The sequence below is a fragment of the Erythrolamprus reginae genome, chromosome 1 (genome assembly GCF_031021105.1).
Source record: "Erythrolamprus reginae isolate rEryReg1 chromosome 1, rEryReg1.hap1, whole genome shotgun sequence".
Taxonomy (NCBI): Eukaryota; Metazoa; Chordata; class Lepidosauria; order Squamata; family Dipsadidae; genus Erythrolamprus; species Erythrolamprus reginae.
In genome coordinates this window covers 22,849,127-22,875,752 of record NC_091950.1, presented here as the reverse complement: position 1 = coordinate 22,875,752, position 26,626 = coordinate 22,849,127, and the positions used below count along the sequence as shown (strand labels likewise).

Below are 26,626 nucleotides of genomic sequence, written 5' to 3'. Positions count from 1 at the left end.
CCCCGCCGGGTTCCCCGCTTGCTACCTCTTCGCCTTCTCCCGCCTCCGAGGCCGACCAGCCCAAGCCGCAACAGACACACACACACATACACGCACTCCCTCTCTCGCGCTCACACAGATGCACTCAGACAGAAAAGAAAAAAAAATCCCCAAAAGAGAGGGACAAGAGGCAGGCACAAAGCGGGGGCACAAGGGGAGCTGCCCGGCAGAGGTTGCTTTTTTTCTTCTCGTGGGCAAGTGGAGGGGGGGAGAGAGAAGGAAAGAGAGAGAAGGAAAGAAAGAGATGAGAGAGGGAGGAAGAGAGTGTGAGAGAGGAAGAAAGAGAGAGAGAAATGATAGAAAAAAGGGGAGAAAAAAAGAGAAATGAGAAAATGATTGAAGCAGAGAATGACAGGAAAGAAAGAGAAAGAGACAGAGAAGTGACTCTTGGTGATGACGTATGACGTCATCGGGTGGGAAAAACCGTGGTATAGCAAAAAAAACGTGGAGTATTTTTTAATTAATATTTTTTGAAAAACCGTGTTGTAGCGTTTCGCACTAATCGAGACCGTGCTAATCGAGGGATCACTGTAAAGGGAAAAAAATACAGTAGTCCCTCGCTATACCGCGCTTCACCTACTGCGGCTTCACTTCATCGCGGGTTTCTGAGGAAGTCGATCGGCAGATTTAAACAGCCCGCCAAACTCGATTGGCAGGTTTTTTTTTTAAAAAAAATAAATCTAAAATTGTAAATACTGTATTTAAATACTGTATCTAAAATAAATACTGTGTGGGAAGGGTTTATAAACACTTAAAACAATGAAAACTTACCAAACAATTACAATATAAATACTTAAATAAGTACTATCAGTCGATAAATTCCCCATCGCGGATTTCACCTATCGCGGCCAGGTCTGGAACGTAACACCAGCGATAGGTGAGGGACTACTGTACCCAAAAAGTTAGTCAGCTGGGAACAACAACACCAGTTATACAATGCAATACTTGTTTCTTATTTCTTCTTTTGGCGTGTGACGCGTCCCTCCTCCTTCTTTCCCTTTTCTCGGAGTAAAGCTAGTTCCTTTTCTAATGCGATGATTCTTTCCTCCTTCTCTTGGCTGCTGGGATCTCCTATAGATAACAGAGAAATTGCTTCCCCCCCTTCAGCTCTAATTGTATCTTTTGTTGACATTGCTTGGTGATTTATATCTGGATTTATTCCCAGCTGTCGAAGCATTTGCATTCCTTCTTCCAGGGAGCTCGCAGAATAAGTCTTGGCATCTTTGAAGATCAGAATCGTGGCTGGAAGTTTCCATGTGTAACGCTGATTATTCTGATGCAGCATATTCGTCACTTGTCTCATCTGGTTTCTTAACATCAGCGTCTGGGGAGATAAATCTTTCAAGACACGGACAGGAGAGCCTTTATAATGAAGATTTGCAGTTTGTTTAAGCTGTGTAAAAACTTCGGCTGCTCTCCGCTCCAGGGCAAATCTTATCAGAATATCTTTTTGGTTGGTTAATTTCCGAGGACCGTAAGCCCGATGGACTCTCTCAATTTCATCCAAGTCCACTGTGATTTTACTTTCCAGGAACCATTGGTAAATCAATTGGGTTAATTTCTTATTTTCACCAAAATCCTGCTTAAAGCCCCTCAATCGTAAGTTTGATCTCCTCTGCCTGTCCTCCAAATTGTTTATACGCTGCTCTTGTTTTTTCCTATCAGCCTCCAGTTTCAAGATCCTTATCTCCTGATCTTTGGATTGAACTTTCGGTTCGTTCATGCCATCTGTCATTTCTTTCATGGCTAGTTGCATTTCTTTAAGTTGTTCCCCCACGTTAGTAAATGCCTGGAGGAGTGTGTCCATTTTCCCCCCTAGATCTGGGATAGTCGCCATTTCCCTTGGTCGTTTTACTCACTTTTTAGCAGTGAAGTTCTGGTCTATAACTCCTCTTTTTAGCTGATCCGAGCAGGTTTTCGAAGTCTCTTTCAAGTTCTCTATCTCATAAATCACTTTCACTTAGCTTGGGAGGGCTGTTGAGGGTTAAGATTTGTTTTCTTTAATCGCATCTGGAGAGCGTTCCGTGGGAGCGTCTACTCTGGACGCATGCGCAAAGCCTTTCATAATGCCAAATTCATTGAACTTTTATAGTCGCCACAAATCCAGACACTGCCATCTGGTTTGATTGTTCCACCGGCTCCAATATGCCCTGTGTAATTAGCCTATCGCGTTTGCATCAACTTTTTGATGGAGAGGAAGGGGACATGCCTTAGTTTGAGGTGGACAGGATGCACGGCAGGATTAAAGTTAAAAGAAACAGGGGACCCCTTATATTTTTCCAGCTCACCATTAAAAACATCAAGAAATTCCCCTGCCAAAGTTGTCGCCACGTCGACTTCTTGTGTGGAGTGAATGCCAGTTATTGACAATCCCAACACCATGAACCAATCAAGTCCTAGAAGTGTGGGAAAGGGAACATCCACCACCATAAAGCACAACTGAGAAGCTCCTTCTCAGGAGACGCCAAAAAAAGACAGGTTTTTAAAAATCAGTCAACCAGACAATGTCGTTTGGCGGGGCCTAGGGGAAGAGCCTTCTCTGTGGGGGCCCCAGCCTTCTGGAATCAGCTCCCCCCATAGATTTGCACTGCTTCCACTCTACTCGCCTTCCGCAGGAGTCTCAAGACTTACCTATGTCATCAGGCCTGGGGCAATTATGATCCAGACCCCTTGACCAGTAAATGTGATGCATGGTATGATTGAATTGATTTTAACATACTGGATTTTCAGCTGTGGTTTTTTAACTTATTAGATTTGTTTTGTACGCTTTGTTTTACATTTATTTATTTATTTATTTATTTGATTTTTATGCCGCCCTTCTCCTTAGACTCAGGGCGGCTTACAACATGTTAGCAATAGCACTTTTTTAACAGAGCTAGGCTATTGCCCCCACAATCCGGGTCCTCATTTTACCCACCTCGGAAGGATGGAAGGCTGAGTCAACCTTGAGCCGGTGATGAGATTTGAACCGCTGACCTTCAGATCTACATTGTATCCTGTGAGCTGCCCTGAATTTTCAGAGAAGGATGGCATACAAATCTAATAAATAAATAAACAATTGTGCTTCTGATAGCACATTATCGCATATGGTTGCTGTGTTATGAATCAGATGCAACTTCCAAGTAGTATTAAACTATATAGTTTATAATAGTATAAGGGCAGACTAGATGGACCATGAGGTCTTTTTCTGCCGTCAGTCTTCTATGTTTCTATGTTTCTATAATATGGAAGTTTATCTACTGTATGTTTGGAGAGGTGCTTGTGTGAGGCAGTTGTTCTGAATGTGAACTTTTTTTTTTTTTTAAAGGGCCATTTAAGAGGGAAGTACCTCTTTAAGAGCAGTACTGTACATGTGAAGGTGGGACTGACACGTTTCCTGTCTGCTATCCTGCAGCCTTGAACAATCTTTGCTGTCCAAGAGTTGGCAGTTGTACAGCAGGACGTGTTTTGATAGCTTGGTGTGTCAGGGTGGCAACATTTAAAAGGGAAAGACACCTTTGGATGAAAGCATGAACAAGTACCTCCATTGTCTGTCTGTGCATGAGAATCCAGGTAAAAAAAGAGAAAAGAAAACTTTAGTCCAACGATTGTTTTGCCTTTAATATGTCAGAAAGAAATAATACTGTGGCAGTCTTTTTACATACTGGTGGTACAATTGAACATCAGTGGCTATTTAGCACTTTTTTTGCCACCTGTGTCCAAAATATTGGTTAGCATATTTTCTTTTAAGTCATTCTGGACTTATATATTAAAACATTGACTAGAAAAAGTTTAGAAATCAATTCAACAGCATCATCTAGTATACAGTGTTAGGTAGAAGAGAAAATATTACTTACATTCTTAAGTCTTCCCTTTTCAGCTTTTAATAGCAGAACAGTGTTCATTGTCTGAGCAATTGAAATTACATTAAGATCATGGTTAAAATGTTGCATCACAATAACTGGTATAGAAGGAAAGGATCTGAGTTATTAAATGTTTATGCATTTTGTGTCTTGTACATTTCCTTGTAAGCTTAAAATCCTTGGTAGGTATTTATTCAATGAACGTATCCAGAATTTAAATTGACTATTTGTACAGGTAGTATTATTTTCTTGAACTTTTCCCAATGACAGGAGCTAACTTTAGGAATGTGAAAAGCTCCTTATGTGAAGTCTGACTTATTCTTATAGATTTGATTTTGCTGTCAGTGATGGCAGTTTTTCAGAAATACAAATAGATAAATTGACTTTTCCAATATTTGTTAATCTGAATCTTTTAACTGCTTAAGAAATGCTCTTTTTTTAAATTAAAAAAATGGGCTACTAAGATAACCCTTCCGTAGGGGTTTGGGAGATGATTTGACCAACATTCAAGTATTCTGTGCATATAAACATCTTTCCTTACTAATTATAGACATGTTAATTTTTGAACTGCAGATGTTCAAGAAAGATTCATGTGTTTAAATGCAGATTTTGGAGGAATGAAACTTGCAAGGGTTTCTAAAATTTTTGAGTTGTGGTTTCAGTATAATTTTCCTGAAGTGCCTCAGAGTGTGAAGTAGCCATAAATGTAATTCTGTGAGCATTTCAGTCTGTTTTTTACTCCTGGCAGCTGCCCCAAAAAAGCCATGCAGTTTTCCTTGGACGGTGTTTGCCATTGTTTTCTTCCCAGGGCTGAGAGATAGCGATCTGCACAAGGTCACCCAGCTGGCTTCATACCCAAAGCAGGACTAGAACTCACAGTCTCCTGGCTCCTAACCTGGTGCCTTAATCATTTACCGTGTTTCCCCGATAGTAAGGCAGTGTCTTACTTTATTTTTACCCCCAAAAGCCCCCCTATGTCTTACTTTCGGGGTATGTCTTATATTGGAAAAAATAAGACACACCCCGCCAACCCACCTACCCGAACCCGCAACACCCGTGTCCGGTAAAAAGTAGCACCCTCCCCCCCCCCCCCCACAAACACACGGAGACACATCCACATCCCCGCCTGCCCGCCCCGTCCGGAGCTGCCGGAAAGGAGGCGGGCGAAGGAGGGCGCAGCTCCGGCCGCTCGCCTCGCCCGCCCACCCGGCGTCTCCGAAGCTTACCGGTCTCTGGCGGGCGCCTTTCGGCAGGAGAAGCCTTCGCCGGGCTGCTTCGCTGCTTGTTGCTGTTCCTGATGCTCCTGCCGTGTTGCCCGTCCCGGCCGGTAAGCTTCGGAGACGCCGGGTGGGCGGGCGAGGTGAGCAGCCGGAGCTGCGCCCTCCTTCGCCCGCCTCCTTTCCGGCAGCTCCCCGCGCGCCCTTCGCCTCGCCGCGGCGAGGCGAAGGGGATGGGCGCGTGGGGAGCTGCGAGAAAGGAGGCGGCCGAAGCGGGCGGCCCTGGCCGAAGCGGCGGAGCAGTTCGCGGCGCTGGCGAGGGAGCTGCGCGCCCAGGAGAATCTCCCTTACGCAGCCTGGTGCCAGCTGGCGGTGGCGTGCTGCGTAAGGGAGACTCTCCTGGGCGCGCAGCTCCCTCGCCAGCGCCGCGAACTGCTCCGCCGCTTCGGCCAGGGCCGCCGCTTCGCCCGCCTCCTTTCTGGCAGCTCCCCACGCACCCATCCCCTTTGCCTCGCCGCGGCGAGGCGAACGGCGCGCGGGGAGCTGCTGGAAAGGAGGCGGGCAAAGGAGGGCGCAGCTCCAGCCGAACAAAGTGCAGCCGAGCAAAGTGCAGCAGGTCAAGCAGGCCACCAGGACAGGCCTCTGCCGGCCGCTCGGAGCTCTCCACAAGGCTCGGCGTGCGCGCGGCTGCTCCTCCGAAGCCGGCTCGGGGGTTTCCATGAAGAGGCGGTGCCTGCGCCACGGAGGCAGCTGGGCTTGGGCCAAAGAGCCCGAGTGGCCGTCGGCCGCAGCGGCTTGAACTGAGGGGAAAAGTCTTGCGGCGGCCGCTGCGGCCCGAGTGGATGAACGCCGTGCGGGGAATGCATGCTGCTGCTGATGGGGACTGCGTGGCTGTTGGCAACGTCTCCGCCCGTCCCGCCCCGCCATTCTGCCCACCGCCCCCGTGGAGCCGGAGCCGACCGGGCCGGCCTAGCGGTAGCCCTGCTCCTCTACGCTCAACCCACCCCGCTCCCTCCTGCGCGCATCCCCGACGGAGCTTTCCCTCATTTGCTCCACCGCCAGCTTGGGCCACCCAGTGGGCCAGGCGGCGGCCCTGGCCGAAGCGGCGGAGCAGTTTGCGGCGCTGGCGAGGGAGCTGCGCGCCCAGGAGAGTCTCCCTTACGCAGCGCGCCACCGCCAGCTGGCACCAGGCTGCCTAAGGGAGATTCTCCTGGGCGCGCAGCTCCCTCGCCAGCGCCGTGAACTCTTTGCAAAGCGAAGGACGGCGCTGGGGCTGAGGGAACCGCCGCCAGGGCTGCTGCCGCGCTGCCTGGGTCTTCCCGAAGTCATCGGGCTCCCCCCTGCAATACCCCCGTGTTTCCCCGAAAGTAAGACATATGTCTTACTTTCGGGGTATGGCTTATATTAGCCAACCCCCCTGAAAACCCCCATATGTCTTACAATCGGGGGGGTCTTACTATCGGGGAAACACGGTAAACTAGCTCTCATAAATGCTTACACCTGCTGAAAACAATATCTCAGGCATATTTAAATTTGGAAGTTTGGATAACTTGTAGATTTATTCATAAATATGATATGGAGTGAAAGAAGAAAATTGTAAACATAGAAACATAGAAGTCTGACGGCAGAAAAAGACCTCATGGTCCATCTAGTCTGCCCTTATATTATTTTCTGTATTTTATCTTAGGATGGATATATGTTTATCCCAGGCATGTTTAAATTCAGTTACTGTGGATTTACCAACCACGTCTGCTGGAAGTTTGTTCCAAGGATCTACTACTCTTTCAGTAAAATAATATTTTCTCATGTTGCTTTTGATCTTTCCCCCAACTAACTTCAGATTGTGTCCCCTTGTTCTTGTGTTCACTACTTGTACTTTTGGGTGTGGAGGTACAATTTCTACATGGGATGGTTTGGATAAACCACTCCTTTGCTTACAGCGGTCTTATCTTTAGTTTTCAAGAGGGAAAGAAAAAATGACAAACAAGAAGTGGATTTTTTTTTCAGAAAAGGAGTTGGAAACAGCTTTTTTAAGCAATGGTTTTTTCCTAGAATTTTTCTTGTAATCGGTGCCCTATTTCAGCTTGTTTTGAGGAGCCTGGTGATATTTCCAAAGAAAATTAGCTGAGATGGGGCTCAATTCCTAAGCTATTCCTTTCTCACAACGTGAGGTTGATTTGTTCCTATCTCCTGGAGCCCTGAGCGTTTTCAAATGGGTGTAGCAACAGTGCAGCTCATATGGTGGTAGCATGTTTTACTAAGTGTGTTGTGACTTTCTTCCAAGTCTTGTGTTTTCTTTTTGCATACGGGTCTAAGGAAAGGGGTCTGAGATGATAGCGAGACTTCCGAACTATCATAGCTGTTAGGTGAATTTGAATGTTTATCAAATCCATTTCAGCTCCTGTCAAAGCAGCCTCCCTAACCTCAGTTCAGAAGGCATCTGAATTGGATGAATCTGCATTTTTCTCTCTGTTGTAAAAATGTTGGAATTATCAGGTAGAAATATAATATGACAGAGATGGTAGAACTCTCCTATATTTCCCCCATATTGGGGATTCAGTTAAAAATTAAAAACACATTTCTCTTTAAAAAAAAAAAGAGCTCATGAGACTCGTTCACCATGAACTGGAAGTGAAAATGGCTTATGCATATCTCTTTTTCATTTGTGCTCCAAATGAAACATGTCTGTTGGCTGGTTTTTGTTGGCTAAGATTCCTTCACCTTTCTTGCAACAGTCCTGTGGTTTTCTTTCTCATTTTGGACCACAGTCTCATTATTGGTGTGTGCTAATTCACGTCCTGCTTCTGAGTGCAGTTCTCCTGTTACTATTTGGAAGACTAGATTCTTCACAACAGATTTATCTTCTATCACTGTTAGTTATGTTAGTGTTAGGATACAGTGGTACCTCTACTTACGAACTTAACTCGTTCCGTGACCAGGTTTTTAAGCAGAAAAGTTTGTAAGTAGAAGCAATTTTTCCTATAGGAATCAATGTAAAAGCAAATAATGCGTGCGATTGGGGAAACCACAGGGAGGGTGGAGGCCCTGTTTCCTTCCAGGGGATTCCTAGAGAGGCCCCATGGAGGCTTCTCCCCGCCTTTTCCGGCCGTGTTTCCTCCCAGGAAATTCCTAGAGAAACCCCACGGAGGCTTCTCACTGCCTTTTCCGGGCCTGTTTTCCTCCCAGGAGATTCCTAGAGAGGCCCCACGGAGGCTTCTCCCCGCCTTTTCCGGCCCTGTTTCCTCCCAGGAGATTCCTAGAGAGGCCCCACGGAGGCTTCTACCCGCCTTTTCCGGCCCTGTTTCCTCCCAGGAGATTCCTAGAGAGGCCCCACAAAGGCTTCTCACTGCCTTTTCTGGTTACAGTTTTGGAGGCTTGAGTTTGCAAGTGGAAAATGGTCCTTGAGAAGAGGCAAAAAAATCTTGAACACCTGGTTCTTATCTAGAAAAGTTTGTAAGTAGAGGTGTTCTTAGGAAGTACCACTGTAATTCCCATTGGGACATGATTTACTGAGATTTACTCCTGAATCCAGTCACAAACAAGATATACCTATTGTAGTTAAAATTCCACACTTTCTTCAAGACCAAGTAATTGAAAATCTCCATTACTTTTACAAGCCAGTGTGAAATACTACACAATGCTAATCCATCCTAAGTTCTTTGCTTGAGACCAAAAGGTAATATTTTGCCATGGATAGGTATTGAAGTGGCACACTATCAATTTTAGATAGGAGGAAATATTTGGAAAGTTGTTTTGTTTATAAAATTTATATGCCGCCCATCTCACTGTTGAAGTGACTTCAAATTTAGATAAGAAATGCAAGCATATTCATCTTGCAGGGATTTGTGTCAAGGTTCCAAGTAACACCCCCAACGAAAGAAAAATCCAAGGCTTCAGTTTCCTCAAAAGTTCCATTTTATTAGAGATGTCATACTGGCACATCTGGGAAAATCTGAATCTGAAAGCTCCCGGTTTTCCACACCCCAAAAGAAAGTCCAGTTCCCTGCCCCAGCACTCACATGTCCATCACATGGTCCAATCAGTCCCAACTGGAGATGCCTCCCAGGTACATCCCTCCAGGTGCAGGGCAGAGTGACCTTGACTCTCAAAGAGAGGAATGTTATTTAGACCAGTGGTCCCCAACGTTTTTTCCACCAGGGACCAGTTTCAGCAAGACAATTTTTCTATGGCCCAGTGGGGGCGGAAAGGGGTGTGGTTGGGGGCGGGATTAAGCATGGGGGTGCTGGTCCTCCCCGCCCCTCTTTCCCGCCATCGTCCTGTGGCCGGCAGAACCTGCCTCCCAAGCCCTCTTGCCCAGCGGGAACTAAGCGCTGGAGAGAGGGGGTCAGGCTGGCCCTCCTGCCTCTCCCCAGCCAAAAACGCAAAAGCGCCCCGCGGCAGAAGCCAAAAGAGGCTTGAGCCTCTCGGTCCTTCCCGCCCCTCTGTCCCATCCATCGTCCTGTGGCCGGCAGAACCTGCCTCCCGAGGCCTCTTGCCCGGCGGGAGGCGAAGCGCTGGAGGGAGGGGGTGGCGGCATGAGGGCCGGCAGCTGCTGACTCCACGGACCGGTGCAACATGCCCCGCGGCCCGGTACTGGTCCGCGGCCCGGTGGTTGGGGACCCCTGATTTAGACTATAGTTCCCCACTCACACAATCCCACCTTTTGGTTTCCCACAGCACTAAATATGGCAGGCCTGAAGATCCAAGGGCCAAGATGGCTTCCAGGCCTGACGGTTTGTGCTCCAAGTCTAAAGAAAAGAGGGAGAAAACATATCTTCAGCCATATTTTTATGCAGTGGGTTGGATGGCGTAACAGGAATGATTGCTGACGGTTTCAGGAACTGGGTACGTCTAGTTCAATGAAAAGAAGGACTAGGGGTGACATGATAGCAGAGTTCCAATATCTCAGGGGTTGCCTCAAAGAAGAGGGAGTCAAGCTATTCTCCAAAGCATCTAAGGGTAGAACAAGAAGCAATGGGTGAAACTAAACAAGGAGAGAAGCAACTAAGAATTAAGAAGAAATCTCCTGACAATTAGAACAATTAATCCATGGAACAACATAGAAACATAGAAGACTGATGGCAGAAAAAGACCTCATGGTCCATCTTGTCTGCCCTTATACTATTCCCTGCATTTTATCTTAGGATGGATCTATGTTTGTCCCAGGCATGTTTAAATTCAGTTACTGTGGACTGACCAACCACGTCTGCTGGAAGTTTGTTCCAAGGATCTACTACTCTTTCAGTAAAATAATATTTTCTCATGTTGCTTTTGATCTTTCCCCCAACTAACTTCAGATTGTGTCCCCTTGTTCTTATGTTTACTTTCCTATTAAAAACACTTCCCTCCTGGACCTTATTTAACCCTTTAGCATATTTAAATGTTTCGATCATGTCCCCCCTTTTCCTTTTGTCCTCCAAACTTGCCTCCAAAAGTTGTGAATGCTCTATCACTGGAGGTTTTTAAGAAGAATCATTTGTCTGAAGCAGTGTAGGGTTTCCTGTCCAAGCAGGGTGTTGGACTAGAAGACTTCCAAGGTCCCTTTCAACTCTTATGCTATTGTATTCTAAGATACAGACCATTCTGAGGGCCACGTGGCAGTTGGTTCTTTGCTTTCTCATCTTTTATAATCGAATGGATTTTTATAATTGGGATTTGATGGGTATTCTGAGAACGCTAATAGTTTTGTTTTTCTTTCTTTCCCAGGGTGTGGTTATGACCCCTACAACCCAAAACTTCCCAAACCTGTGGCACAAGAGAGCAATGACACTTTGGAAAATATCGTCTCGTCAGCTTCTGGTATTCTGGAGCTTGAGCTGTTCGACAAGGCAATTGAAGCTGCCAAGAATGAAGTTGAACGTGAGCAGAAGAAGTACGAAGAGTTGCTAGAGACAACTAAAGAGTATGGCTCATCTGAAGCTCCTCTACTTGCTTCTAAGGCTTCTGGATTAGCAACCTCCAACCCGTTCGGTTCTCTGGAATATAAACCAAGTAGTTACAATGCCAACTGTGGCAATGACTACAACCCTACCCCTCTTGCAGTGGCTGCTTCTAGCCAGTCTAGGAAATATACTTTGGATTCCTTCAACAATACGAAATGCAAGGGCAGCTCACTGGAATACGTTCCCACTGTGGTCACTCAGCCGAAGAAGTACAGCAGCAGCTCTGTTGTAACTAACAAATACATCATTGACAACTCCAAGCCTTCAACAGATTTGGAATATGACCCTCTTTCAAATTACTCTGCCAGGCTGCTGAGCAAAGCTAAAGAACAGAAGGGGACCAAACGGAAGAGGGAAGCTGATCGCGAGGAGGCATATTCTCCTTCATTCAAGAAATATTGTGACGAAACCAGCAACGATGAGCCTATCGCCCGGTTCTCTGACTCAGAGGATGAAGGCCACGAAGCTTCTACCGTCCCCCTTAAATCTAAAGGAGGTTCAGAAAGCAAATTGGGCGCAGCCAAGGAAAAGCCACAGACAGAGACTAGTTCCCGACAAATGAAAGAGACTGCCGTTCAGTATGACATGGGAGACATAGAGAGCCCTCAGAGTGCCGCTGTCAAAGATTTAGGGGAGAAAAATGCCAGGCTGGTCAAAGGGCCTTCTAACCGAGATGCGAAAGTAAAGGAAAAGAACAAAGTGGCGTCGAAGGACAAGTTGAAGGGAAAAAAAGAGGATGAACACAAGGCGCAGGGTAAGAAAAATCAGGATAAAATGGGGCACAAGGAGAAGATGGATGCGAAGGCACAACACAAAAACGGGGAAAGGAGTAAGGAGAAACCAAGCAAGCCCCACGTCGACAGGCATGCGCTGAAGCTCAATAAACCCAAATCTCCGATCACGCCGGGAACTAAGGAGGAAAGCTCTGGCAAGAACAAAGAAGTTGGTAAAGCTGCTGCTGCTAAAATATCGGGGACGAGTAGGAAAGAGAGCAAGCACCAGCCTGTAGAGTTGAAAAGGAAGCACCAAATCTCTAGTGGGACTGAACACAAGAAGCAAAAAGACAAGCAGCCAGCCTCGAAAAGGCCTAAGGAAACATTGACCTGCTCGCAGGCCAAGGAGAATTCGGAGGCCAAACGCAAAGTTAAACAGCCGTCCCTGAGCCATGTCGACCTCTTTGGTGATGAGAGTGAAGAGGAGGAGCAGGTGGGGCAGCCTTTTCTTCCGTTCCCTGATTTGAGCTCAGACTCAGACAGAGACGATGCCGGCTCCTCTTCGCCCTATGACAATGGGATGGCCAATGTTAAGAAGCTCAAGTTATCCCGGGCTCCTCCTCCTCCTTCTTCCTCCTCCTCCTCCTCTGACTACGAGATTGATTATTCTGCCCTAGAGAAGGATCTGGATTTTGAGTGTGACCCAATGGAGGAGTGCCTTCGGATTTTTAATGAATCCACGGATGTCAAAACAGAAGACAAAGGCAGACTAGGAAAGCAGGTAAAGAGCTAAGAATGCTGGGACAGGCTGATGAGCTAACAGGCTCTGCAACCGGTTTAATTAAAAATGTACCTCTTGATTAAATACCGTATTTAGGAGTATAAGACGCACCGGAGCATAAGACGCACCTAGATTTTAGAGGTGGAAAACAAGGGAAAAAGCATTATTTAATAAAATACCAGTGTAGCACAATGCTTTTTACAAACACGTATACAGTGATCCCCCGATTATCGTGAGGGTTCTGTTCCAAGACCCCTCGCGATAATCATAAACTCGCGATGTAGCGGCACGGAAGTAAAAACACCATCTGCGCATGCGCGTCCTGTTTTCCATGGCCGCACATGCGCAGATGGTGGAGTTTGCGTGTGGGCGGCGGGGAAGACCCCTTCGGCCGCCCAACAGCTGATCTGCTCCGCAGCGCGGCAGCAGCGAGGAGCCGAAGATGGGGTTTCCCTGTTGCCCAGGCAACGGGGAAACCCCAAGATCGCTTGCCGCTTGCCCGTTCGCCCGCCCGCCCGGCTCCTCACTGCTGCGGCGCTGCAAGCGAGCAGCCGGGCAGCCGGGCGGGCGGGCGAACGGGCAAGCGGCAAGCGATCTTGGGGTTTCCCCGTTGCCCAGGCAAAGGGGAAACCCCAAGATCGCTTGCCGCTTGCCCCTTCGCCCGCCCGCCCGGCTGCTCGCTTGCAGCGCCGCAGCAGCGAGGAGCCGAAGATGGGGTTTCCCCATCGCTGGAGAGCAAGAGGGGGAGAGATAGAGAAAGAGACAGAAGGAAAGAAAGAGATGAGAGAGGGAGGAAGAGAGTGTGAGAGAGGAAGAAGCAAGATAGAGAAAGAGAGAGAGAAAGAAAGATGAGAAAGGAAGGGAGTGACGTCATCGGGTGGAAAAATCGCGATATAGCGATTTGCAATGATCGGGATCGCGAAACTCGGGGGATCACTGTACTTTGTATAACCATGCACACTTTTTACAAACTTCAGACTTCACAGCTTTAAGATTAGTGGACTTCAACTTCCAGAATTCCTCTTCTAGTCATGCTAGAGGGGATAATTGGAAGACAAAAACACCGCAATTTTTGTGAAAAACAAGCCGTTTGTCGCCTGGGTTTTTTTTTTTGCAAACAATTGGGTGGGCAAAGGGTCTGGGGAGCCTTCAGGGAGCTCCTGAGTGCTGGGGAATGGCAAAAATGCCCCAATTTTTGTGAAAAACGGGCCATTTTTCGTCTGTTTTTCGCAAAAAATAGGGCATTTTTGTCTTCCCCCAGACCCCAGGAGCGCTTTGCAGGCTCCCCACACTTTTTCCCCACCCCATTTTTCACCCTCCTGACAAGCAAAGTCAATGGGGAAGCCAGATTTGCTTAATTAACTGTGTTACTAACTTAGCAGCTGCGTTGATTCACTTAACAATTGTGGCAAGAAAGGTCGTAAAATGAGGCAGAACTCCCTTAACAAAGGTCTCGATGAGCAGTAGAAATTTTGGGCTCAATTGGCTCATAAGTCAAGGACTAACTAGAACACTATAAGGCAGGGGTCTCCAACCTTGGCAACTTTAAACCTGGCGGACTTCAACTCCCAGAATTCCCCAGCCAGCAAAGCTGGCTGGGGAATTCTGGGAGTTGAAGTCCGCCAGGCTTAAAGTTGCCATGGTTGGAGAACCCTGCTATAAGGATTGTTAGTTTCTTTAGACTAGATGATGTTCATGGTCTTTTCCATTCCATGCATTCTGTGAGTATGGTGTTTTTTTGCAGTAACATACACTGCTCAAAAGAATTAAAGGGAACACTTAAACAACATAATATAACTCCAAGTAAATCAAACTTCTGTGAAATCAAATGTCCACCTAGGAAGCAACACTGATTGACAATCAATTTCACATGTTGTCAGCACATTCAACTTTGTACTAAACGAAGTATTCAATGAGAATATTTCATTCATTCAGATTTGGGATGTGTTCTTTTGAGTGTTCCCTTTATTTTTTTGAGCAGTGTATTATCGGTTCTCACGGGGTGGAAAAAGGTAGCCAAAGGTGTCCTTAAAGGAATCATAATATACAGAACTATATTTTAGTATACAAAAAGAGTAGAAATTAGGTCATAAAACACCTTTGTATTTCAAGGATGGCTGGCCCTTGGCTTTGCAAAGTAGTTTGCAGTAAGCCGGATATTGACTGAATTAAAGATAAATGTTCAAAGACACTTGGAATTTCTTAGGGATTTGGAGCCGTTTTGTTGCTTGATGCCTTAATATACCTCGTGCTTTTGGAATTATATTTTCACTGTGTAATTATAGAGGAAGAAGACCTTGGGTGAGAAAAGCCTGTTGCCTCCAGCGATAGAGAGCTTCTTCACTGTTTTTTTTCCTGAAAAAGCCTGTAGCTCAGACAGTAGAGAACTTAATGTTCCTTGAGGAAAGAAATAATAGCATTTTCAAAAAAGTCTAATTAACAGTTGTGGGGAAAGGGCCTTTCCCTGCTTGAAGCTTCTGGAAAAATCACTGCCAGTCAGAATAAAAACTGGGGCAAGCTGTTAAACCACTTAGGGCATGGGTAGGCAAAGTTGGCTCTTCTATGACACGTGGACTTCAACTCCCAGAATTCCTAAGCTAGCATGACTGGCTCAGGAACTCTGGGAGTTGAAGTCCACAAGTCATACAAGAGCCAACTCTGCCTACCCCTGACTTAGGGAAGCCATTTTCTGAGTTCATGTGGCTTCTGTAATGTCTTCCAATGCAGGATACAAGTCATCCTCAATTTACAACCTTTCATTTAGCAAACATTCGAAGTTTAACAAGGGTACTGACTTATGACCGTTTTTCACACTTAAGATTGTTGCAGCATCTCCAGGATCACATGATCAAAATTCAGACAGTTGGCGTATTTATAACAGTTGCAGTATCCCAGAATCATTGTGAAGTTGGGGAGCCAGATTCACTTTACAACTGCAGCTACTAACTTTATCAATGATTCACTCAACCAGCTGTGGCAAGACAGGTTGTAAAATGGGGCAAAACCTAACAAATATCTTGCTTAGCAATGGAAATTCTGGACTCAGTTATAGTTGTAAGTTAAGGAGTCCTGGTATTGGTGAAATTATGGATGTGTCAATTATGTACAGTATGTATTCAAATAGAGTAGGACAAACATGAATTGTTTTTAAAAAGTATCCTTAAAAATTGCTACTCTGCAGTAGCAATTATTTTAAAAAATGTGCAAAGTTGCTTGGATTTAGAGGTTACAGGCCCGTAATAATAATGATAATGATAATGATAATGATAATGATAATGATAATGATGATGATGATGATGATGATGATGATGATTATTATTATTATTATTATTAATTGGATTTGTATGCCGCCCCTCTCCGTAGACTCGGGGCGGCTAACAACAATGATAAAACAACATGTAACAATCCAATAATAAAAACAACTAAAAACCCTTATTATAAAACCAAACATACACACAAATATACCATGCATAACTTGTAATGGCCTAGGGGGAAGGAATATCTCAACTCCCCCATGCCTGGCGGTATAAGTGAATCTTGAGTAGTTTACGAAAGACAGGGAGGGTGGGGGCAGTTCTAATCTCCAGGGGGAGTTAGTTCCAGAGGGTCGGGGCCGCCACAGAGAAGGTTCTTCCCCTGGGGCCCGCCAAACGACATTGTTTAGTCGACAGGACCCGGAGAAGGCCAACTCTGGGATCTTATCGGTCGCTGGGATTCGTGCGGTAGCAGGCGGTTCCGGAGGTAATCTGGTCCAATGCCATGTAGGGCTTTAAAGGTCATGACCAACACTTTGAATTGTGACCGGAAACTGATCGGCAGCCAATGCAAGCCACGGAGTGTTGAAGAAACGTGGGCGAATCTTGGAAGCCCCACAATGACTCTCGCGGCTGCGTTCTGCACGATCTGAAGTTTCCGAACACTTTTCAAAGGTAGCCCCATGTAGAGGTGTAAGGCAATACCAAATAAAGTTATTTGCTTGTCTGTCAAATTCAGCAATACCTTTTTCCCAGTTCTCCAGATGTGTTCACAGCAGCTGCAGAAATCCTTGCCGGTTTCAATCTCAATATACAGTACAGTGATCCCCCGATCATTGCGAGGGTTCCGTTCCAGGGCCCCCCGCAACGAGCGGGTTTTCGCAAAGTAGCGCTGCGGAAGTAAATGCGCAGATGGTGTTTTTACTTCCGCAGCGCTAGCAAGGAGCCGAAGATTGGGGGCGGCGCAGCTGTTTTAAAACATCGCCGCCGGCATGGGGGGCTTCCTAGCAGCCCCCCAAACCCGGGTTGGGGGTCCGGGGGGTGCTGGCAAGCCCCCCATGCCCGCGGCGACGTTTTAAAACAGCCGCGCCGCCCCCAATCTTCGGCTCCTCGCTAGCGGGCAGGCAGGCGGCGGACAAGCCGTTCGCTGGCGCTCGCTCTCGCCGCTTTCCAGCTGAGTCCTGAAGCGAATTCGCTTCAGGACTCAGCTGGGAAGCGGCGAGAATGAACGGTGTGGGCGGGCGATGCGCGAGCGGGCGGCGGACAAGCCGTTCGCTCGCACTCACCGCTTTCCAGCTGAGTCCTGAAGCGAATTCGCTTCAGGACTCAGCTGGGAAGCGGCGAGAATGAACGGCGTGGGCGGGCGAAGGGCGGGCAGAGGGGGAAGACCTTGGGAAGCCGCCCAGCAGCTGATCTGCCCGGCGCCATCTACGCATGCATGCCCATAGAAAAAAGGGCGAGCATGCACAGATGATGTTTTTACTTCCGGGTTGCAAAATCGCAAATTAGCCCGTTCGCAATGATCGGGAACGCAATAACCGGGGGATCACTGTATCTTGTTTGGAAGGTGGTTAACAAATAATATAAGATATCATTTTCCCTTTTTTGCTCTGTGAGATTGAGGATGCTGCAACAATCGTAAGATGTAAGCTGTTACAGGCTGCACTAACCTGTTCTGTTTCTCAAAATAAGCTTTGTGATTTTGTTATTTTGAAAGAGACACAAATACCAAATCTATTACTTGTTCAGACATTGACGTTTTTTCTCTATCCTCCCTCTCTGTAGGCATCAAAAGAGGAAGGGGGTGAAGAAAAGTTGACAGAAGACAATTTAACCACGCTCTTTCCTGGACAAAAAAAGAGGATTTCTCATGCAACGAAGCAAGGACATGTAAGTAGATCTTGAAATGGCATCCAAAGCTTGTCCAGTTTGTGGGTTGAAAACAGACCTTTAAAAAAAAAAAGGTGAAGTAAGGAGATTCTAGCTGCCAGATCTTTAGTTGTGTGTGTGCGGACCTTAATTAGCCTCTTTTCTGGAACATCAATGGCCTCTTTGTTTTCACAAGTCAGGCCTTTGGTCGCCACACACAACATTCCGGCCGATTGTACATGTTCCTTCCATTTGTCCATTAAGTGCTGTTGCAGAGCAAGAGTAAAAAAAAAGGACTCTTGTGAAATGGATTGGAAATTCTGAAACTCAAATATTTGCAGGTTCTTAGCACACCTGCTGTTCCCAAACCCTCTTGCAAAGGTGTATAGAGGTTCAGCACCTGTCTTCAATATGAAAACATCACGGGTGGACAAATATATCCCGAAATGTATAGATGGAACATTGTTTGCACTGTAATTCAAATCCTCTTTGCTTCTGTTCTGTCTCGTTTGAGTGAATCATATACTCATGATCGGTAAGGCCAATCTGCCAGGGTTCCAAGTAATAACACCATAGAAAGCAAAACTCCAAGGCATACAAATTCCTCAAAGAACAATTTTATTGGAGTTTTTAATTATGATAGGGTTTTTAGTTGTTGTTTTTTTCTTAATATTAGATTTTTGCCTATATATATTGTTTTATCGTTTGTTGTGAGCCGCCCCGAGTCTTCGGAGAGGGGCGGCATACAAATCTAATAAATTATTATTATTATTATTATTATTATTATTATTATTATTATTATTAATTAATTATCATATTGGCACAAGGTGGTGAAAACTGACTAAAGGTTCCCATGGTTTTCACTGATTAAAAAGTGAACGTTCCCTCTTTCCCCAAACCATCAGTCAGATTGTCCATTCGAGGTGCTGTCTGGTTGCCTGGATACTGTGCTCCTCCTTTCTCCAGCCACCTGGTGGAATGTCCTTGGTTCCCACAACTATACTGCTCAAAAAAATAAAGGGAACACTCAGATAACACACCCTAGATATGAATGAATGAAACATTCTCATTGAATACTTTGTTCTGTGCAAAGTTGAATGTGCAGAACAGCATGTGAAATTGATTGTCAATCAGTGTTATCAGTGTTACTTCCTAACTGGATAGTTTGATTTCACAGAAGTTTGATTTACTTGGAGTTATATTGTGTTGTTTACGTGTTCCCTTTATTTTTTGAGCAGTGTATTTTGTTTTGGCTACAACTCCCCCTCCCCCCATCTAACTTTGTTCCCCCTCCCTATCCCTTCTTAGAAACATAGAAACATAGAAGACTGACGGCAGAAAAAAACCTCATGGACCATCTAGTCTGCCCTTATACTATTTCCTGTATTTTATCTTACAATGGATATATGTTTATCCCAGGCATGTTTAAATTCAGTTCCTGTGGATTTACCAACCACGTCTGCTGGAAGTTTGTTCCAAGGATCTACTACTCTTTCAGTAAAATAATATTTTCTCATGTTGCTTTTGATCTTTCCCCCAACTAACCTCAGATTGTGTCCCCTTGTTCTTGTGTTCACTTTCCTATTAAAAACACTTCCCTCCTGAACCTTATTTAACCCTTTAACATATTTAAATGTTTCGATCATGTCCCCCCTTTTCCTTCTGTCCTCCAGAATATACAGGTTGAGTTCATGAAGTCTTTCCTGATACGTTTTATGCTTAAGACCTTCCACCATTTTTGTAGCCCGTCTTTGGACCCGTTCAATTTTGTCAATATCTTTTTGTAGGTGAGATCTCCAGAACTGAACACAGTACTCCAAATGTGGTGTCACCAGCGCTCTATATAAGGGGATCACAATCTCCCTCTTCCTGCTTGTTATACCTCTAGCTATGCAGCCAAGCATTCTTCACATTGTGACAACTCTGAAGCCTCCAAAATGGCTCCAGCCAACACTTCAGAGTTGACACCAGCATTCTCATCCAATTTGAAATACGTGGATTCAGATTCCACACGTGGCAAGCTTCTCCTTTATCACACAAAGTAACGTCCCTACATTTCCTTTCCAGGTGGAAGTCCCAAGCAAGCCAGTGATCCGGCCTTACCGCCCCCCAACTGCCCAAGAGGTCTGTTACCAGAGGATTCAACAAGCGCAGAAGCAGGCAGCGCAGCTGGCCCAGCAGCGGCCAAAGCAGCCCCTGCCGACCGCAAAGCTTCCTGTGGCAGCCCAAAGAACCCCCATTGTTATGCACAAAGGAGAAAGGAAGCGAGTGGCTCATGTGCCCAGTGCAGCTCTTTCGGCAGTCTCCAAGCTGGGCAAGTGAATTATTATTATTATTATTATTATTATTATTATTATTATTATTATTATTATTATTATTACCATCTTTCAGCTGTGGCGAGGGGGGCATTTGCCAGGTTCGCCTGGTGCACCAGTTGCGGCCCTATTTGGACCGGGACTCATTGCTCACAGTCACTCATGCCCTCATCACCTCGAGGCTCAACTACTGTAATGCTCTCTACATGGGGCTACCTTTGAAAAGTGTTTGGAAACTTCAGATCGTGCAGAATGCAGCTGCGAAAGCAGTCATCGGCTTTCCCAAAAATGCCCATGTCACACCAACACTCCGCAGTCTGCATTGGTTGCCGATCAATTTCCGGTCACAATTCAAAGTGTTGGTTATGACCTATAAAGCCCTTCATGGCATCGGACCAGAATATCTCCGAGACCGCCTTCTGCTGCACGAATCCCAGCGACCGATTAGGTCCCACAGAATCGGCCTTCTCCGGGTCCCGTCAACTAAACAATGTCGTTTGGCGGGCCCCAGGGGAAGAGCCTTCTCTGTGGTGGCCCCGACTCTCTGGAACCAGCTCCCCCCAGAGATTAGAACTGCCCCTACCCTCCTTGCCTTTCGTAAACTCCTCAAAACCCACCTTTGTCGTCAGGCATGGGGGAATTGAGATATCTCCCCCGGGCCTATATAATTTATGTATGGTATGTTTGTAGGTATGTCTGCTTAAAAATGGGGTTTTCTTAACTACTTTAAATTTTAAATTGTAAATTATTAGATTTGTTATGAATTGTTTTATTATGTTGTGAGCCGCCCCGAGTCTACGGAAAGGGGCGGCATACAAATCTAATAAATAAATAAATTATTATTTATTGGATTAGTATGGTGCCCCTCTCTGCAGACTCAGGGCGGCTAACAACAATGATAAAAAACAACATGTAACAATCCAATTTAATAAAACAACTAAAAACCCTTATTATAAAAACCAAACATACACACAAACATACCATACATAACTTGTAATGGCCTAAGGGAAGGAATATCCTAACTCCCCCATGCCTGGCGACAAAGGTTTGTCTTGAGTAATTTGCGAAATGTTTCCGGCTTTTATTTTTCTCACGGAAGAATTCTTCATTCTTGGAGGAGAAACAAGGCAGAGTATCCTCATCTTTTGACCCCCTGAAGGGGACCTTGAGCCAATTGAGCAGTTTGAGGGGAAAGATGAGGAAGGCCATGCAGATGGGTACCCCTTTCTCCATAAAGACTCCCCAAAGACATGTTACTCACGCAAAATCAGAGATTTGCAACCCAGTCATGAAAAAGGAACAAAGCTAACTTCTAGTCCTGAGCTGTCTATGGATATCTCTATATTTTAATTCTGTTTTGAGTGCACTATACAGTCTGTAGACTAAATTTCCTCAGGTGGCAAGACCTTTGCAGGAAAACCAGGTTCTTCGTATCAGTTTGGCAAGAATATTCTCATGGCTAAATAATGATGCTTTTTTTCCATTCAATTCATGCCTTTAGTCTGGTATATTCTTTCTTTTTTTGTCTCTCTTTTCCCCACTCTCTTTAATCCAGCAATAAGTACCCTGTTTCCCACAAAGTAAGATATCCCCTAATAATAAGCCCAATTAGGCTTTTGGGTGCACGACAATAAGGCCAAGCACTTATTTCAGGGTTCAAAAAAATGTAAGACATGGTCTTATTTTCGGGGAAACACAGTAGCAAATGTTCAAGCTAAGAACTTTTTATTTATTTATGTTTTTTACATGTTCATACCTTATCAATGTTGAGACCTTTTTGGGACTTTGTACATTTCACTAAACAGAGTGAAATGATAAGAACACAAGCATACCATACATAAAACAGGAAGTAAAATAATAACAAACCTGGGGTACCCGAAGAATTAGAGCAGAACAAATCTGCACTAAATGGTAATGATTATTGTATCCTTGATTGAGTGGCAGCTGTATCTGAATAAAGTGTGACTAGTTGAGCTGACATTAACCTGGCCCCTTCAAGATGACTTAAGAACTTCAAATACCAAATTTAGTAGCAAAGATGAGCAAAGGCTGAAAGAGAATTCTGGGAGATTCAAGAGGGGGTTTTGGACACTTGTTCCACTCTTCTTCCTAACTCTCCCTAAATCAGGTGTGTCCTTGACCTTGGCAACCTTAAGACTTGTAAAATGCAACTCCCAGAGTTCTCCAGCCAGAATGGCTGGCTTGGGAATTCTGGGAGTTGAAGGCCCAAGACTTAAAATCACCAAGGTTGGACACCTCTGCCTTAAGTGGGCAAGTCAGTCCTCATCCTTTCCATGACTTATATAATTCTAAGACTTTGTAGCGCGTTTCAGAGTTTTGCTCTGCTTCTGAATATTGTCCCTTTTTGTCCACACTTTTTCAGTTCCTGGAAATCTTAAGAGGACCATTCCACCTGCACGAGTGGCATCTTCCAATGGTGTTGATGCTCCAACATTGAAGTCTCGAACACTGACTGGGATGGCATCTAAAACAACTACGACAGCTGTCCCAAAAAGGATAGCACATACTCCCACTCTGCAGGTGATGAATTGCCAGTATATGCTTCATAGTTAATTTTTCAAATTGAACACATGAAACATTCCCCTGCATGCTATTTTAACCTTTAACTTTAATGTTTGGAAGTCAAAGACTGTTGAAGATAAACACTTGTGCAAGATTGTGCTTCCTTTTGTTTCTTCTTGGACAGTGATGGCCAACCGTTTTTCCTTGGGTGCCAAAAGAGCATGCGCACACACTATTACACATGATTAATTCACACCCATAATTCAATCCTGAGGGGGCGGGGAGGCCGAGGAACAGCTTTCCCCACCATCCAGAGGCCAGAAATGGCCTGTTTCCCAACTTTTGGTGGGATCAGTAGGCTCGTGTTTTGCCCTCCCCAGGTTCCAAAGGCTTTCCTGGAGCTGGGGGAGAGTAAAAATACCCTCCTCCACCCCCCCGGAGATTCTCTGGAAACCAAAAATGCCCTCCCAGAGCCTCTGTGTGAGCCAAAAATCAGATGGCCAGCACACACATGAATGTTGGAGCTGAGCCAAGGCAACAGCCCACGTGCCAGCAGATATGGCTTTGCGTGCCACCTGTTACACCTGTCCCATAGGTTCGCCATCACTGTTCTAGAATTTGTCATCCAGCTTTGCATATAAAATGTATTTGAGTCATTCCTAGGCAGAATTTTGAATTATTTGGGAAATCCCAATAAAGGAGAGAACGTTTATAGCTCATGGTTGAAATGGGGTGGTGGTGGAGTTGATGCTTTCTGAGTTTGATTGGTTTTTTGCACATGTTTCATTACCCGAACTAGGTAACAACTGCAAAGCTCAGAATTTTGAGAAATTTTATTCCAATAGTTTTAAGTGGTGTTTGGGGGGAAAAATCACATTAAACAAATTTGATTGTCTCACCGATGATTGAGACAAACAGTGATGATCTTGTGGGCTGCAGAAAGTTGACCATTAGACCATTAGACCACATAGCCAGTGGTGGGCTCCTGTGGGTATGGTCAGGTACGCAGTACTGGTAGCAAAATTTTGGTCAGTACCAGTAGCAAAATTTGGATAATATAATATAAATAAATATATATATAAATAAGGCCGAAATAGATCTATCCTAGTCTCCCTTAATTTTCAAATTCAGCAAAAAAACATGTGACACACACACACACACACACACACATAGTGTTTAGTACAAGAACCAATCAGAAACAGGAAAGGCATTGTGCTATCAAACTAACTTATTTTCTCCCCCCCCCATTCCTTGTTCCCTAGAGCACTACTTTGAAAAGGCCAGTTATTCCCACAGAATATGGTGCCAAAGTTCCCACCAACGTCCGTCAGAGATACCTCAACCTCTTCATTGATGAGTGCTTGAAATCCTCCCCCTCGCAGCAGGGAGCATTTGACAAGGTTTGTGTTTTTGTCATGGTAATGCTAGAAGGGATGCTTGAGAATTTTTCAATTCTTAATAGTTTGCACGTCTTTAACTGTAGGCCCAAATGTTAGAGGAATTGAATAACTTAAAAAAAATATATTGGAGGTTCACTGAGCAAACCTATTTGCAAGTTCAAAATTAGGACAGCCAGCACAATGTTGAGCTTCCTGTTTGAACAATAAGAGGATCACACGTCTACATTTCTTACCTTAATATTTAGAAGTACTGTTCCCTGTGTTATAAACACAGGTAGTCCTCACGTTATGACTGCAAGTGAACCCACAATCTCCATTGCTAAGCCGGACAATTGTTAAGTGAGTTTTGCCCCATCGTATGACCTTTCTTGCCCAGTTGTTAAGTGAATCATTGTTAATAGCACAGTTGTTAAGTAAATCTGACTTCTTTATTGATTTTGTCAGAAGGTCACAAAAGGTGATCACATAACCCCCCAGGATATTGCAACCGTCATAAATATGAGTCAATTGCCAAGCAGTTGAATTTTGATCATGTGACCCTGGGCATGCTGCACTGATCTAAAGTTTTAAGAATGGTCATAAAGCACCCTTTTCTTTGCCATGGTCACTAAACAAATGGCATTTGAAACAGTGGCCTTTTTATTCCTGCTTATCCTTGTCTATGAATATTTGACCATTCTCTTTGTGGCATTGGAAGCCACCTAATATATATATATACAGTGGTCCCTCTACTTACGAACTTAATTCGTTCCCTGATCAGGTTCTTAAGTAGAAAAGTTTATAAAAAGAAGCAATTTTTCCCATAGGAATCAATGTAAAAGCAAATCATGTGTGTCATTGGGGAAACCACAGGGAGGGTGGAGGCCCTGTTTCCTCCCAGGAGATTCCTAGAGAGGCCCCACGGAGGCTTCTTCCTGCCTTTTCTGGTTACAGTTTCGAAGGCTCGGGTTTGTAAGTGGAAAATGGTTCTTGAGAAGAGGCAAAAAAGTAAGTAGGGGTGTTTGTAGGTAGAGGTACCACTGTATATATATGAACATAATAGTTCTCCCTAGCCTGGGAACTGCTCCTTCCTGCCTTAGCAACTTCATTTTGTATTTCAAAACTCAAAAATGCTGATGGTGGGAATGCTGTTCACAGGCTCTTGCTGAGGAGAAGGTGGTGTATGAGCGCAGCACCAGCCGCAACATCTACCTGAATGTGGCAGTAAACACTTTGAAGAAGCTGAGGACTCTGTTGCCCAGCCCTTCTCAGCAAGTTCAGAGTATGTACTTAGACTTTACTTCTTACTTACAGACTGAAGATTCTTTACTACTTTACGTTTCCTTTTATTCTTTCCTTATACTCTCAAACCTCCATTTCTAGACATTTGGGTCTTCTTAACAAAACACACTTCAGGTTTGCACAATAAACTGGGTAAAATTGAGTAATACATAGAGTTTGTAATAATACATAGGGGTTATAGCTATAGTTTTTTTAATGTATTAGATTTGCACTGTATGCTGTATATTTACTCTGAGACGCCCCGAGTCTTCGGAGAAGGGCAGCATACAAATCTAAATAATAATAATAAATAATAATAATAATAATAATAATAATAATAATAATAATAATAATAATATTTATTGAATTTGTATGCCGCCCCTCTCCGCAGACTCGGAGCGGCTAACAGCAATGATAAAAAACAACATGTAACAATCCAATTTAATAAAACAACTAAAAACCCTTATTATAAAAACCAAACATACACACAAACATACCATACATAACTTGTAATGGCCTAGGCTAGGGGAAGGACTATCCTAACTCCCCCATGCCTGGCGACAAAGGTGGGTCTTGAGTAATTTGCGAAAGACAAGGAGGGTGGGGGCTGTTCTAATCTCTGGGGGGAGTTGATTCCAGAGGGCCAGGGCTGCCACAGAGAAGGCTCTTCCCCTGGGGCCCGCCAAATGACATTGTTTGGTCAACGGGACCCGGAGAAGGTCAACTCTGTGGGACCTTATCGGCCGCTGGGATTCGTGCGGTAGAAGGCGGTTCCAGATGTATTCTGGCCCAATGCCATGTAGGGCTTAATAATAATAATAATAATAATAATAATAATAATAATAATAATAATAATAATATTGCCTACCAATACAACAGTACATAATTCTGTGGGCAAAACTTTCATAGTACATCTCTTGACCAGCCCCATAACATCTGTATAAATAGAGACAGTTAGCTGGTTGTATTGTAGTAATTTTTTTTGTTTCAAGTTTTTTATTTTATTTTATATATACATCAATCCATGAACAGTGTGGCACCTGGGTGTCATACATTTTAATTACAAATAAAACTAGTAGAATTAATTATAGTTATTACATTCAACCAACTTATATATTTCAAATAATAATACACACTCGTATTAAGTTGTAGTCTGTCATTATTCAATTATTCCATTTTTTCTCTTGTTATTGCTTTTATTTTATTATATAAACATAATTATTTATTTATTATGCATTAATATTCCCCCTTTCCCTTATTTCTCTCTTTTATTCTAAATTGTAATCATGCCACTCTTTTATGAAAAGATGTTTTCTTTCTATCCTACCTAGCTTCTAATCATGTCTTCTACCTAAAAAAGAAAAGAGAGGGAGAAAAAGAAGGTCAAATCAGAACAACAACAAAGTGGAGAAATCATCTATCTATTGTCTTTTACCCGCTTAAGTACTTTTTTTGCTATGCTTTTTTTTAC

General features: G+C 44.5%; 1 protein-coding gene across 1 annotated transcript in view; it reads left to right on the top strand.

Moving 5' to 3' along the window:
• REXO1 (RNA exonuclease 1 homolog) overlaps positions 1 to 26,626 on the top strand; it is a 69,325-nt gene that overhangs the window by 16,013 nt on the left and 26,686 nt on the right. The window contains exons 2-7 of the mRNA XM_070747067.1: positions 10,805 to 12,534; positions 17,574 to 17,678; positions 19,725 to 19,971; positions 22,356 to 22,513; positions 23,758 to 23,895; positions 25,033 to 25,156. Of these exons, the coding sequence (XP_070603168.1) occupies positions 10,805 to 12,534; positions 17,574 to 17,678; positions 19,725 to 19,971; positions 22,356 to 22,513; positions 23,758 to 23,895; positions 25,033 to 25,156 (2,502 nt within the window). The remainder of the gene's footprint in view (positions 1 to 10,804; positions 12,535 to 17,573; positions 17,679 to 19,724; positions 19,972 to 22,355; positions 22,514 to 23,757; positions 23,896 to 25,032; positions 25,157 to 26,626) is intronic.